The sequence below is a fragment of the Rhinopithecus roxellana genome, chromosome 14, assembly GCF_007565055.1.
Source record: "Rhinopithecus roxellana isolate Shanxi Qingling chromosome 14, ASM756505v1, whole genome shotgun sequence".
Taxonomy (NCBI): Eukaryota; Metazoa; Chordata; class Mammalia; order Primates; family Cercopithecidae; genus Rhinopithecus; species Rhinopithecus roxellana.
The window spans coordinates 59,336,292-59,351,166 of record NC_044562.1 but is presented as its reverse complement, the minus strand read 5'-3'; the positions used below and the strand labels follow the sequence as shown (position 1 = coordinate 59,351,166).

The 14,875-nt window shown below is 45.8% G+C and overlaps 1 protein-coding gene across 7 annotated transcripts in view; it reads right to left on the bottom strand.

Annotated features, from left to right (window-relative positions):
• Nucleotides 1-14,875, bottom strand: part of HDAC4 (histone deacetylase 4) — a 355,816-nt gene that overhangs the window by 301,096 nt on the left and 39,845 nt on the right. For all 7 annotated transcript variants that reach the window (XM_030916068.1, XM_030916074.1, XM_030916075.1 and 4 more), the window contains exon 2: nucleotides 6,512-6,752. In XM_030916068.1, coding sequence (XP_030771928.1) covers nucleotides 6,512-6,533 — 22 coding nt within the window. In that variant the 5' untranslated portion in view covers nucleotides 6,534-6,752. The remainder of the gene's footprint in view (nucleotides 1-6,511; nucleotides 6,753-14,875) is intronic.

Here is a 14,875-nt window from a genome sequence, read left to right as displayed (position 1 = left end):
GTAGTATTGCTGGCCGGGTACAATGGCTCATACCTGTAATCCACCACTTTGGGAGGCCGAGGGGGCAGGATTGCTTGAGTCCAGGAGTTGGAGACCAGCCTGGACAACATGCTGAGACCCAGTCTCTACAAAAAATTTTAAAAGTTAGCTGGGTGTGGTGGCATGCACCTGTGATCCCAGCTACTAGGGAGCCTGAGGTAGGAGGATCGCTGAAGCCCAGGAAGCTGAGGCTGCAGTACATACCACCACACTCCAGCCTGGGCGACAGCAAGACCCTAACACACACACACACATCCAAAGCACACCCTGTGTAAAACACAACACTCTCAACCCTGTCTAAAAAACACACACTCCCTGTCTAAAACACACACACCTCCGTCTCACACACATGCACTCACCCTAATACACACACACAACACACACACATACACACCATCTCAAACACACATCCGTCTCATGCACTCACCCAACACACACACACACACCCTGTCTAAAACACACACACTCTGTCTAAAACACACATACACACACACCTTAACACACACATCCTGTCTAAAACACACACCCATACTTTAACATACAGTCTAAAACACACACACACACCCTAACACATACACCACACCCTAAAACACACAAATACACCCTAACACACACACACGCACACAGACCATAACACACACCCGTCTAAAACACACATACACACACACCTTAACACACACATATCCTGTCTAAATACCCATACCTTAACATACAGTCTAAAACACACACACACCCTGTCTAACACACACACATGCATACACACACACACCATAACATACACTCATCTAAAACACACACACCCTAACACATACATACCCTAACACACACACATACTCTAAAACACACACATACCCTGACACACACACCGTCTAAACACACAGCCTAACACACACACAAACAGCCTGTCTAAAACCATCACACACACCCTAAAACACACACATATACTAACACATACACACACACCCTAACACACACACATCCTGTCTAAAACACACACACATCCTAACACACTCTCTCACACCCTAACACACACACCCTATCTAAAACACACACCCTAACACACACACATCCTATCTCATACACACCCTGTCTAAAACACACACACATAACCTGTGCAAAACACACACCCTAACACATACACATTGTGTCTAAAACACAAAAACACCCTAACACACACACACACACTCTTTGTGGTATTCCTGAAACAGTCAACCATTGCAGAGCATTAAATGCCATAAAAATGCATCTTTATGAGATCATTTCTATATTAAAATTGTTATTATGTTATATATATTAAAATTATTGTATTAAAATAGAATAATCTTGGCAGCCACAATGGTTAAAATAAACAGATTCAAGATCAAATAAAGTTAGGGCAGAACGTGAGGACTGGAAGCACCCCCAGAGCGAGAGCCTTCTCCCTGGGACTCACAGGATTAACACTCAACAGTGGTTTGAAGCAATTGGATTACCATGAACTCACTAATCACCAAGTTATTGTTGACAGAGACTTTTTAGCTGCTTTTGTGTGGATGGGGTAGTTCAGACTGAACAGAATATTAAGAAATCATAGAATGGCCCAAATTAAAACACTGATCTTAAATTACACAAGTTTCCCACAAAATCCTTTTTTTTATTATTTTTTATTTTTTACTTTTTTTGAGACAGAGTCTTGCTGTGTCAGCCAAGCTCCAGTGCAGTGGCACCATGTCGGCTCGCTGCAACCTTGCCTCCCTGCAGTCTTACCTCCCGGATTCAAGCGATTCTCCTGCCTCAGCCTCCCAAGTAGCTGAGACGACAGGTGCGTACCACCATGCCTGGCTAATTGTTGCATTTTTAGCAGAGACGGGATTTCACCATGTTAACTAGGCTGGTCACGAACTCCTGACCTCAAATGATCTGCCTACCTCGGCCTCCCAAAGTACCAGGATTACAGGTTTGAGCCACCACGCCTGGCCACTTATTTTGTCTTGAACTCAACATTACCTGTACCTCGCACCCAGATTCCAGAAGCGAGAGGATGCTCCAATTACCCGCCACTGCCTGCTCGACCAGCTTCCTATCGAGAGCATCAACCGGGTGACGCAGACACGTCCCGGCAAATCCACTGCGGGGCTCCTTGACACTGAGAACATTTCTGGGCAAGACTTTCTCTAGGCACAAACGTTCCAGAAGGGAAAGTAAATGACACTGGAGGGACAGGGTAGTGTTCAGTGGGTGGCCAAGTAACAACGTCTGCCTTTGCTGCTGGCCAGTCAAGTCGCCAGTATCCTAAGCCTTTAACCACAAGAAAAGACAAGGACAGTGACTTGGGGAACTGGCCTTGGAGGAAAACAAGCGAACGGGAGGAAAAAGGAGCCTTGGCTTGTCCTGCCAGCAGGCCCCTGTAGGCTTCCCGTCCACGCTCCTGGTTTCATGCCGGGGACTCGGCTTCAGGGCAGAGGCTCTGTGCCCTGCATGGCGCATCCCCACAGGGAGGGTGTGGAGGGCTGGCCGGGCAAGGGGCGTAAGGCTCCAGGGCCGCCTTTCAAAGGAGAGCTCTTCCAGACTAAGTCAATCCAGTTCTTTCCTCAGGCCGCTCACATCATTAGAAATCGTTATTTAGAGCAATAAAATCCCAGCAGTTAAGCAGCTTTGACGTCAGAGAACCAGGGCCTGGCTCTGGCAAAGTTCAGCAGGAACAGCAATAAAACCATAACACAAAACTCACCCAGCAGCAGACGACTTTCACAGAACACAGGGCGAGGAAAGCCATGCACGCTGCACTAGAAGGGCACTTCATCATCAGGGCAAAGCCAAGTCATACTACAAATGTGAGAGGGGGCCCATGGGCAGCTGGACTCCCCCAGCCCGGCCTGCCTAGGGAGTGAGCGGCAGCATGGTCACCCACGCCAGGCCACACAGGAGCAGAGCCCCATGCCAGGGGTGGGCAAGGGTGAGCCAGGCAGGCAAGAGTGAGCCGGGTAGGCAGGGCGAAGGACAGGGCCAGCCAGCAGAGGACGGCACAAGAGACGCATGGAGGGAGGAGAGGTACGGCCAGGCAGGCCCCGAGCACCGCGTTGCCCGGTGATGGCAAGGCAGCCCAGGACCCGGCTCCTTGGCTCAAGGAAAGGTACAGTGGTTCCGTGGCTGTGCTCTGACACACCTAGAAATTTCCCGCTCAAGACAGCAGACTGAATCCTTCAGTATTAATGATTTCTCTTCTTCCCAAAACCCACTAAAATGATGAAAGACAAGATTGGAAAGCACTTCCAGCAATGCCTGGCAGTGGACGAACAGGTGCATCAGCTGACAAGAAACACAGAGGAACTTCCCGAAACTAGAGTTCTCTGGGGATGGAGCTGCTGGGGAAGCCACACCAGCAAGTGGGCCTCGCATGGGAGGGAGGGCACAGATCAGGGCAGGCCCCATCCCCGGCCTGAGACATGGACACAGGCCTCTGGGCCACCAGCCAGTGTGTGGGTGTGGTGGCACGCGCGTGTTTTGGCACAAGGGGTCTTGCCACCCAGGGTCCTCTGGGAGGAAGGGCAGACACGTCAGGGAAAGATGATAGTGGACAGGGCATAGGAGGCAGCCAGCGGACTTCAGGCCCCAGGCAAACCACCCCAGCTGCACCCTCCCCACAGATGGAGAGCAGAGAATGGGCTGGGCCGAGGGGTAGCCCTGCCCTCGCCAGCGCGGCCTGTCTTCAGCCTCCGACCCACTGAGACAGAGAATGGAGAGGTCGTGGGTGGTAACGAGACGCACACAACCCAACTCACAGGGGCAGGACAGGCCCGGGCAGGCCGGTGATCAAACTGAACTGCAGCGGCTGAAATTCCCACAGAAAAGGCCAAACGCAGCACCCTGCGGTTTCCAGAGCTGAGCCTCAAAGGACACAGCCTGAAAAGGTTAGAGACAAGTGGATGGAGAAATATTTGTTAGCCAAAAGAAACCAAGGGTAGAAATACCTCATGAAACACTGTAAGCTCTTGGTCAAAGAAACATTAAACAAAGAGAAATATATTGTATTTTGATAAGAGAGCTGATCTACCAAAAGAACAGTCATTAATTTTTAAGCATTGAAGAAAACATTGAACTATATAAAGCAAAAAATGGTTATTAATGTAAAAAGAATATTACAAAACTATAATCACAGTAGAAAAACACACTTTTCCAAGAAATCAAGCAGACAGAAAAAAATAAGCTATACTGATTTAAATAACGAGTTAATATATAAATAAAATAACATATAAAGCATACATATCCTCCTATATATAAATAAAATATATATAAATGAGAGAACTTTTTTTTTTTTTGAGACGGAGTCTCGCTCTGTCTCCAGGCTGGAGTGCAGTGGCACCATCTTGGCTCGCTGCAACCTCTGCCTCCCGGGTTCAAGCGATTCTCCCGCCTCAGCCTCCTGGGTAGCTGGGACTACAGGCCTGCGCCACCACACCCAGCTAATTTTTGTATTTTTAGTAGAGACGGGGTTTCACCATGTTAGCCGGGATGGTCTCGATCTCTTGACCTCGTGATCCGCCCACCTTGACCTTCGAAAGTGCTGGGATTACAGGTGTGAGCCACCGCGCCCAGCCAAGAACTTTAAATACAATATTGATATATACATATAGATGTCTTTAGGCTAAAACAAAATCATAAGAGCATACTTTCTCTTCAAATGCCTGCAGAGTATGTACAAATTATGATTATGTGTACACCAAGTCATACAAAAATATGCACCCCCATTAAAATAATCAAGTGAACTCAAACAATAATCTTCCCCTAGCACACTGACAAAGAGGAAAGAGAGTGAAGCTGCCCAGTGCTGGTACAGCACAAATGAAAAATACGCATCCTCTTACACTGGAATTAGGAGATCAGCTGGAACGAGGCTTCTGGAGCAATCTGACAGGAAACCTAATGTTGTTTTTAAGTGCATGGGCCCGCTGACCCAGCTTCCACTTCCTGGAACTTGTCTAGTAGTGATACTTAGAAGTTTATAAAATATATGTATAATAATTGTTTGATGCCAGTTTGGGATTGGTATAAACACTGCTACAACCACATAAATATCCATTCTCAAGGGATCAAAAAGAGCAAGTTATAGTTACACACATACTGATACCAAAAGATGCTTATAACACATTAAAATGGACAGAATGTAAAACATAGGGCCCTGCATATAGAATTATACTCTATGAAAATGCTCACACACACAACACTATGTTTAGACACAGAAAAAAGATACGCTCTCACCCAACAGCCGCCCGGTGCAGGAGGGAGACAGCCAGCTCCACTCGATGTCTGTTTAGACGCTTTGATCCACAGCGCTTAATTTTGTCTTGGAATCATCATAAACCATTTCTTTACATCAGTCAATACATAAACAATTTAACTCAATAAAACTTCCATGTCTAAAATAACCTGGAATCCTGCCCTCTGGAATTTTCAGACAAAGCCGATTCCACCCAGGGAAAGATGTGTGTAAGCGTTCCAGGCAATCTCAAAGAGAGTGACCCAGACCCTGAGCCTCCTCCTCTGCTCTAAGGAGCTGAACCCACAGCCAAGGCTAACAGAGCCTCAGGTGCCTGTCCAAGCATCTGTCGAGTGGCCACCGTCTTCTCTCTCAGGTGAACGCAAGACAGAAGTCGATGGCTAAGTGCCCTTGAAGGCCACGGTGCGCTGGAAGTGGCAGGAGGCTAGGCAGCACAGGAGTAGCTGTGCAGGAACCCCACACTCAGGCAGGTCGGTGGTGGGCCTCAAGGTTTCGTTACGGCGCACGCTCGGTGACTTTCCGAGGACAGACAGTGTGAAGTCGTAAATGGACGGGCCCATGACATGCTTCTGAAGCTCAGAGCAGGACAGGCTTGCTCCCCAATCCCGTGGGCCCCGACCTGCCTGCTCTGTGACCTCAGGTAAGTTCCTTCTTCCCTCCAGGCCTGAGATGATCTGGGGCTGTATTAAATGCATATAGAATTATACGTAAAATGCTGAGCGCAGCCTCTCACAGAGGCACTCAAACACCAGGAACAACCATGGCCACCAACTGAATGGGAACATGAGCTTCTTCCCAGGTAGCCCAGACGCGCGGTCGGAGGAGCACTCCCACCCCTCACACAACCCCTCATAAAACAACAAAGACACTGGGCAAGAAACCAGCTCTCCACATCACAACCTAACCTTTAAACATCACCCTTGTCAAAAAGCACTTCTCTCCTGGCAGCGACAAAACCTGTGTGACACTCAAGTCAGCCTGCAAACCAGGGCCGCAGACTTGACTCCAGATCCTCCCAGGTTTTATCATTCTTCTTTCACCAAGAGGAAGAACAAACCATCCATTCTGCACTGTGTGCTGTCAAAAACCAACGGTGACCACTATCAAGAAAAACAAAAGTCTCGAATTCAGAAAACAAGCTGCAGCCACAAGAAATTCTACTTTGGAAAAAGAAAGCCCCACTGTGTGCCCAGAGAAGAAAAGACCAGGCCTTACCTGGATGGCTTTGGGAGCTCATTGCTGGCAATGTCCACTCCTTTAAGTGATTCGAAATGGCTCAAAATTTCCACGGAAACGATAGCTCCAGTGAGCTCCGAACTCCCACCAACACATACAAGTACCGGGACAGTCAGGGCTGGGTCACAGACGTTCAAACGCAGAGCCTCACCGGCAAGGTCTCATGAGCCAGGTAACCCACAAGGAGAGCAGAGGCGTCTGCTGGCTTCTGCAGATGAACCTGCAAGGTTAGGAGAAAAGAGACTGGAGTTACAACATGGAAGTTCCGATCTGGAAAACAACATCCAACTAGGGAAATGATGACTTCCTTTTTTTTTTTTTTTTTGAGACAGAGTCTTGCTCTGTCTCCCAGGCGGCAGCATAGTGGCACAATCTGGGCTCACTGCAACCTCCACCACCCCCACAACCCTGGGTTCAAGCAATTCTCCTGCCCCAGCCTCCCAAGTAGCTGAGATCACAGGTGCATGCCACCAGGCATGGCTAATTTTTGTATTTTTAGTAGAAACGGGGTTTCACCATGTTGGCCAGGCTGGTCTCGAACTCCTGACCTCAAGTGATCCACCCACCTCGGCCTCCCACAGTGCTGGGATTATAGGCGTGAGCCACCATGCCCCACCAACTTCCTTCTTTATCCTTGTTCTGACCAAGGACTGATAGAACAGTTCAAATGGAATCATTTCTACAAATACGAGCAGTTGGGATTTTTGTTAGTAAATCACAGACATGTAGAAATGTCTCTGGAGAGCTGGGTTTCTCGGCCTCAGCACCACTGGGATTTGGGTTTGTGTATTCAGTTGTTGGGGTGTAGGGGCTGCCACACACATTATAAAACATTTAGTAGGATCCTGGGCCTCCACACACCAGATGCCAGTAGCATCTTCCAAGTCATGACAACCAAAAATGTCTCCAGGGAGTGCCAAAGGTCCTCTTGGGGACAGTATCATCCCCTGGTTCAAAATCTCTGATCTAGAGACAGCTTCCTTACTCATTCCAGAAGTTTCCCCAACAATAGGCTTTTGAGAGGAAGCAGAGTATCTTCCAACTAATATAAATTTATTCTAAGTTATATTAGCTTATGAAATAAATATGAAATAAAATGTTTTAAAAGAAAAATCACTTTCAGCACATTCCCACCACAGAATGTCATTACTGCACACTTGCGTCAGCCTCGATCCATAGACATTCATATTCACAATGTCTGTGTAATCACAGAATGTAATTCTAAAGTCCGCATTCCTCACGTAACATGATAACCTAAAATAGTTCCCTCATGTTTCTGTCTTCGTAATGACAGTTTTTTTTTTTTTCATTTTCTGCTTATAAAAACAATACATGCTCATCACAGGCAAGTATTTAAAAAGTCATCCATGATGCCATCACACAGAGACAAGCCCTCGGTAACATTCTGACATGCTTCCTTGCCATTGTTTTTCTTTGCCTTTTGCCCATACGAACCTCTAATGATACAGTTGTCTGCCATGTTCTCTGGGCTGATATTAAAGCCAGGCGTTTTCCAATGGCATTAACAATACCTGGTAAGCTTCGTTTTGAAGGGTTGTTTCCTATCCCATGTGTGATAGACAGCTGCCCCGCCCCACTTCAGGAGCTTCGGATGAGCCTGATGCACCCAAGGAAGTGTCAGGCCAAAGACTGGCATGTGACACCAGCTGAGCTCGTCCAGTTCTCTTTCCAAGGCCTACCTCTTCAATAGATCAGTCACTAGATGAACCCAAAAGGGACAAGTCTCAGAACTCCTACCACTGAGAGTCCCTGGCTGATCCCAGCTCAAGTGCTTCTGTGTTCATCTTTCTTTAAAAATGTGACAAATTCCTTTTCTTAATTAGTCTAGAATATTTTTTTGTTGTTGCCATTGAATTGCTTATAACCAAAGAACTCTAACCAATTCATCATGTAAAGAATCAGCCCAGCCCCCAAGGCTGTCTATCTAGATGCTTTCCAATTTTGTGTTCATTGTATCTACAACTCTGATTAATATCTTCATGACTGTTGTTCTGTATCTGGTTATCTCCTTAGGAACAACAATGACTTATTTGTCTTCAGGGTCAGAATGTTTATTCATCTCTTGGTTAGAAAGAGACATTTTCTTGCAGGGAATGTAGATGGCATATTTTGCAAACCCTCACAAATCTCAGATGACAGTATCCTTCACACAAAAAAACATCTTGGCTGGGTATAAAAATCTTGGATCAGAAATATGCCCCCCTCAAATCTTTGGATGTCATTCCCCCCTCAACATTGAAGAGAAGTTTAAGTCCAGCTCAACCACAGCTTCTTTCCAGGTAAAACATTGGGGGCTGAGTCTTAATGTTGTGATTGTTGCCATTTCCTCCCACCTGGAATCTACTAGCATTTTTTTTCTTGAATCTTAAAATTCAAAAATGTTGTCAGAAGATACATAAGTAAGAGTCTTTTATTTTGTTCAAAATATGACTCTTTCAACAAATACAAGTCTTCTTTCTGCTCAGGAAAATGCTCTTCAATTACGTCATTGATTATTATTTTTGTTAAACTTGTTCTGGCTTCTTCAGAGTTCCTATGCTGTTTGGCTGAAGTCTCCCCATCAGATCTGGCCTCTTTCACCGGTGACACATCTGTTGTTTATTCTGCATTCCCAGGCAGCCTCTCAAGTATGTCCTTCACTTCACTGCTGCTATTTTCCACAATATCCACTTTACTCCTTATGGTTTCAAATACAGATTTTAACTAAGCCATGAACTCTTTGTTCTCAACCACTTCCCTTTAAACTCATCCCATCATCTTCTCCCTCGGCCTAGTCCCTCCTCATGCATCACCTTCTGTCTCTCTTTGTTGAGCCAGGTCTTCTTTTAGCCAAAGTCTTTTGAAAATATTTTTTCCTGATTTAATTTCATTTTCAGAGGCATATTCTTCTGCACTTCAGGATATTTCCCTCTTCCACACATTCTGGGATACCTTTTTTTTTTTTTTGGACAGGTCCAAAGGTGAGGTTTATTTCTGTTTATTTATCCTCAAATAAGAATAAGCTCTAGTCCAGACCTGAGGATTGCCAAGAGGCTATGTGTGCTCACTCCTACCCTGTTCTGTGTTCACTTTAACACTGGTCAATTATGCTCCTCAAAGCTACTGTTCTGGCAAGCTGACATGCACAGTTCCCAGCCAAATGTCCAGTGTCTAGCAAGGTTTCACCTAACATCGCACTGACAGCTAGAGACGGATTCTTCTCCCAACTGCGGATTCAACAGAACACAGGCGTTTCCACTATAATAGAAATGTTTTGGAAGAACCTCATGCTCTTGCAAAACTGTATATGAAAAACACAAGGGCTTATCTAAAAAAACAGAAAAGTTGCAGTAGACTATTCAAAACTATGCTATTTCATCACCAAGGTATTACAAAAATTAATAACTCAAGAAAAACATGACACAGTTTAAAAATCTATCTATCTATCTATCTATCTATCTATCTATCTATCTATCTATCTAATAGTCCTAATAAACATCCAGTAAACTTAGAAATTTACCTTTTAAAAAGGTGAAAACAGTTTGATGGAACAGTAAAAGGAAGAATTAAAGCATTAAGTTATAGAATCAGGGACAGCTAAACCCAACTATATCAGTGAGCATATCAAACTGTCTGAACACCCCATTTAAAGGGCAGGGGTTGTCAGACTGGATAACAAAGCAAGACCCCACTTTCCCAGAGTATAAAGAGGAATCTTGTGAGGAAGACTAAAAAGCATTTGGAGAGAGGAGGCTATGTGTTTTACAAGGTACAATCAATCTTCCCCAAGCACTATACACCCAACTATGTGCTGCTTACAAGGAATCTATCTTATGTTTAAAATACACAAACAGATTAAAAGATGGACAAATGTATATCACATAACTAATCAAAAGGAAGCGGTAATGGTTATATTTATATTGAAGTAAATTTTAAACAAAGAACATTACCAGCAATACAGAAGACCACTTCATAATGATAGCGGGGTTGGTTCGCCAAGTGGACACATAGTCCTAAACATTTATGCACCTGCTAGCAGAGCTTCACACTTGACGCAAGCAGTGTGCGCAGGTATTCACTCACACCTCGGTATTTCCATACAAGTTTACATTTCAACAATCATGAGTCTATACTGAGACCTCAGATCCCAACATCACAAGGTATAAAATAAAATCATAATAAAATATAAAATAATAAAAGCCTAAGAAGAAATGGACAAATCTACAATTATAACTAGGAATTTTCACACCCTGCCCTTAGTAACTGTTAGAACAACTAGACAGAAAATAAGTAAGAACAGAGAAGACTCGACCACTACCACCCAACTTGACCAAAATGACATTCATGGAACACTCCATAAACAACAGCTGAATACACATTATTCACATTCTTTTTTGAAAACATGCACAGAACATTTACCAAGATAGAACATCTTCTGGGCCATAAAACCAGTCTCAAATTTAAAAGGACACAAGTCAAGTCATACAAAGTATGTTCTCTGACAAAACTGAAATTAAACTAGAAATCAATAACAAAGATATCTGAAAATCCTAAGTATTTGCAAACTAACACATCATGGGTCAAAGAAAAAATTTAAAAGAAATGAGAAAGCACTCTGAAATCAATAAAAATGAAAATACAACATATAAAAATCTGCAGTGCTGAGGAGGAAACGTAAGCACCAAATGCCTGTGTTAGAAAAGAAGGCCTCGATTCAATGACCTTAGATTTCACTTTAAAAAATTAGAAAAAGAACAAATTAAACTCAAAATAAGAGGCAAAAAAAAAGAAAAACGGTAACAGAAGAAATCAATGTAACAGAAAAGAGAAAAATCAATGAAACTCAAAGCTGATTCTTTGGGACTATAAAATTGATAAAACTCTAGCCGAGCTGATAAAGAGAAAGACAAAGATTGACAACACTGAGAAGGAGAGAGGGCAGGTGTGGAGGCTCACACCTGTAATCGTAGAATTTTGGGAGGCCAAGGTGGGCGTCTTGCTTGAGCTCAGGAGTTCGAGACCAGCCTGCGCAACATTGTGAAGCCCTGTCTCTACAAAAAATTAAAAAAATAAGCCGGGCGTGGTGGCACATGCCTGCAGTTCCAGCTCCTCGGGAGACTGAGGTGGGAGGATCGCTTGAACCCAGGAGGTCAAGGTTGCAGTGAGCCAAGATCACGCCACCGTACCCAGCCTGGGTGACAGAGCAAGACTCTGTGCCCAAAAAAAAAAAGAACAAGAGTGGGAATTGACTATAGATTGCACAAATATTAAAAGGACAATGGGGAATATTATGAAAAACTTTATGCCAATGAATTTGACAACTTAGATGAAATTAACAAATGCCTTGAAAAACCCAAGCTACCAACGCTCATTCAAGAGAGAGACACGACAGCAACACACATCTTCATGGGCCTGGATCCATCAGGGCGGCCGGCCTGTGACACTCACTGTCATGATGTCTGCCTGGTGGTGACATCCAAATCGCCTTTTTTCTGCACTTATTACTTAGAATTCCAATGCAAGGACGAGCTTTCACTGCTCCATCTTTCCAGTGACTCAGTAATCTAATTCCATTCGTATGGACTCACAGTTACGTTATCCTCTGTGTTATTAGTCCAATACTGTCCCCATTTGTGTTGCTGCTAAAGCGCCCGCCATTGGGAGCTCCTGCAAGCCAGCTCATATGTTTTTCTGGCAAGCCTCCACTCCAGTCTTTTTTTTTTTTTTTTTTTTTTTTTTTTTTTTTTGCAGCATTTCTTACTTTCTGATTTTACAAGATGTCCCTGTCACAGCCCCGGAATCAATGGCTTCTCCAGGGAACCCCGGTTCCTTGTTTGGGAGGACTGTGTTCAGACCCAATCTAGTGCTAGATGTGCTCATTGCTGCTGGGCGACAGAGCGCGCAGGGCCCTCTTAGCAGGCGGTGTGCGTAGGTACTCACTCACACCTCAGTATTTCCGTACGAGTTTACACTTGTACAATCACGAGTCTATACCGAGACCTCAGACGCCAGCATTACAAGGTGGAGTTTAGTCTTCCCCTTTCCTTGTTTTTATTAACTATCTTTCTAACAGTGGGAAACCTGGTTCCTATTAGCTACAGTATCTTGTCTCATTTGTTCAATTCTGGTCCACACATCAAGTCGTTTCAGAATTGCTCACCTCTACATATGAGAAACACACTCACAAGACCACCATTTATAGACGATTCTCCTTGTTCTCAGCCTTACCGTGTCCATCTAAGGCACTGGTTTCCAGAGTCATCAGGTGAGTGCATTTGCAAGAGAGTTAAATTCCTTGGTTAGTGTATGTATTTCATTTCGGGTTCCCCACATACTGGTTGGTTTTAGTCATTTATTTTTTGGATATGTAAAAAGTACAAATATTTTAAGTAAAAAAAAGTGTTCATATTGATATTTGCAATTTAAGATTTCACAGGTTTTAACATGAATTTCCCTTTAAAAACAAAAAAAAGCTTTTATATTATGAAAACTTCAAACATACACGAAGTAAAGAGAACCGTGTTACAGCCCACAGCCCCTAGCTTCGACGCCGGCCAACACCTTGGCATTCACGCTCCATCGGTACCCCCTTCCACCTACACTGACATGTCCAAAAGTCAACCGCACCATTTTGAAAATGGGTATACCCCGTGCAACCCTATGACTAGGTGAGTTTTTCCTTACGTTTAAATGCATAGCCAAGCTAATGAGAAATACGTTTGACAGCATGATGTGTCCAGAATCCAGCTGTGTCATAAACAAGAGCGCTTCTTGGAATCGTGTGTCCTCTGCACTAAGGGAAGCAGAAGCCACTGCAAGCTTCTGAGCAGGACAGAGGATCTGGGGCTGGGCTGAGATGACAGAAGCAGCTTGGGCAGGGACCCCTTCCCAGAGCTGGCAGGTGGGGGCTCTAGCCACTGGGGAGTGCTTGGAAAACATTCCCCTCCACTTGGTCACATACTCAGCCTCCGGGTCTCCTTTTCAGTCAGAAATGGTCGTTCCCTGGTGGCTCTGGTGAAGGCTCACTGAGAGCCGGGTCACCAGGGCCCACCCACATCCTCCTGGGAGGAAGCCAGTGGGAGCTGCGATTTAGAGAGGAAGCAGAAGACGGGGGACTCTGCAGACGAGTGCATCTGACATGAGGAGGCTAAGAAGCCAGCTCCAGAACCTGCTGGGCAGAACATCAATGCCCACAGTCTGTGAACCCTTCCTTCTGGAAATCAGTGAGAACGCAGGGCGCTTGAGCCAAAGGAAGTGAGAATTCAGGTTTTACAGAGCAGGCATGCGGCACCGAAGGGACACCTGTTAGAAGTTCACGGTTGCAAGCAATAGAAATGGACTTTGGATAATCTAGGCAAACAGAGGAAGCTCCTGGGAGGGAACGGGGTAGCTGGCAAAACAGGTGGAGGGACCCAGAGGCAGGAATTAATGGAGAATCCCTTCAGAACACTGTCCAACCACACCTGATGGCCTGCGATGAGCCACACCCCTTGACTGGGGAGGCCAGGACACCCTTACAGACAGCGCCACCAAGGTGAGTCCAATGGGAACAAGGGTCATTCCTCGAAGGAAAGCTAAAGTGTCATTACCAGAGGGGGAAATAGGACCAGGCAGACAGATGCCAGACAGTCGCAAGGGGACCTAGAGACCCCGGCTCCCGTGTTACAGCTGGGGAGACTGAGTCAGCAGCCATGATGCTCAGTTGGGCTAAAAAAGTAGCTCCAACAGCCACAGACAGGACTGTCAGGGTCTGCCCAGGCGCCCCACCTTCTTGCAGCAGGACTCCAAGGTGTTCTGGCTCTGGCTGGGTCTGTTGTGACCCATGTGCTGGCTTATCTGATGAGCACCTGCCCCGTGCCTGGCTGTAAGTTCTGCTGAGAGCAAACGAGGACATGTGTTTCTTCGCATCCCCGGATCCTGGCTTGGAAAAGAGTACTAGACAGGAAGCGGGGGCACCCGAGCTCCACCTGGCTCCTCAGGACAGGGCACTGGACAGGGAGCGGGGGCGCCCGAGCTCCACCTGGCCCCGGCACTACCCCAGAGGGCTCTCGCACCCTGGACCAGTGCCTTGTCACCCCTGAGCCTGCTTCTCTTCTCCCCACCTAAGTACTGGGTTGGAGTTTGTCGGCATCCCTGGTGTGCTGCAGGAAAAAGGCTCTGGGACCAGTGCTGTCTGGGAAATGGAAGTTCTCCAGATGGCTTAGAGGCTACAGGTGAGCACAGGAAAGGCCCCTCTCTCTCCACCTCCACACCCACATGTCCCACCTCCCAGAAGCTGCTCCTGACCACCCCGCCCCAGACGCTCACTCCTGTCACCCTCCTTCCTTGCCCTTGCAAGTTCTT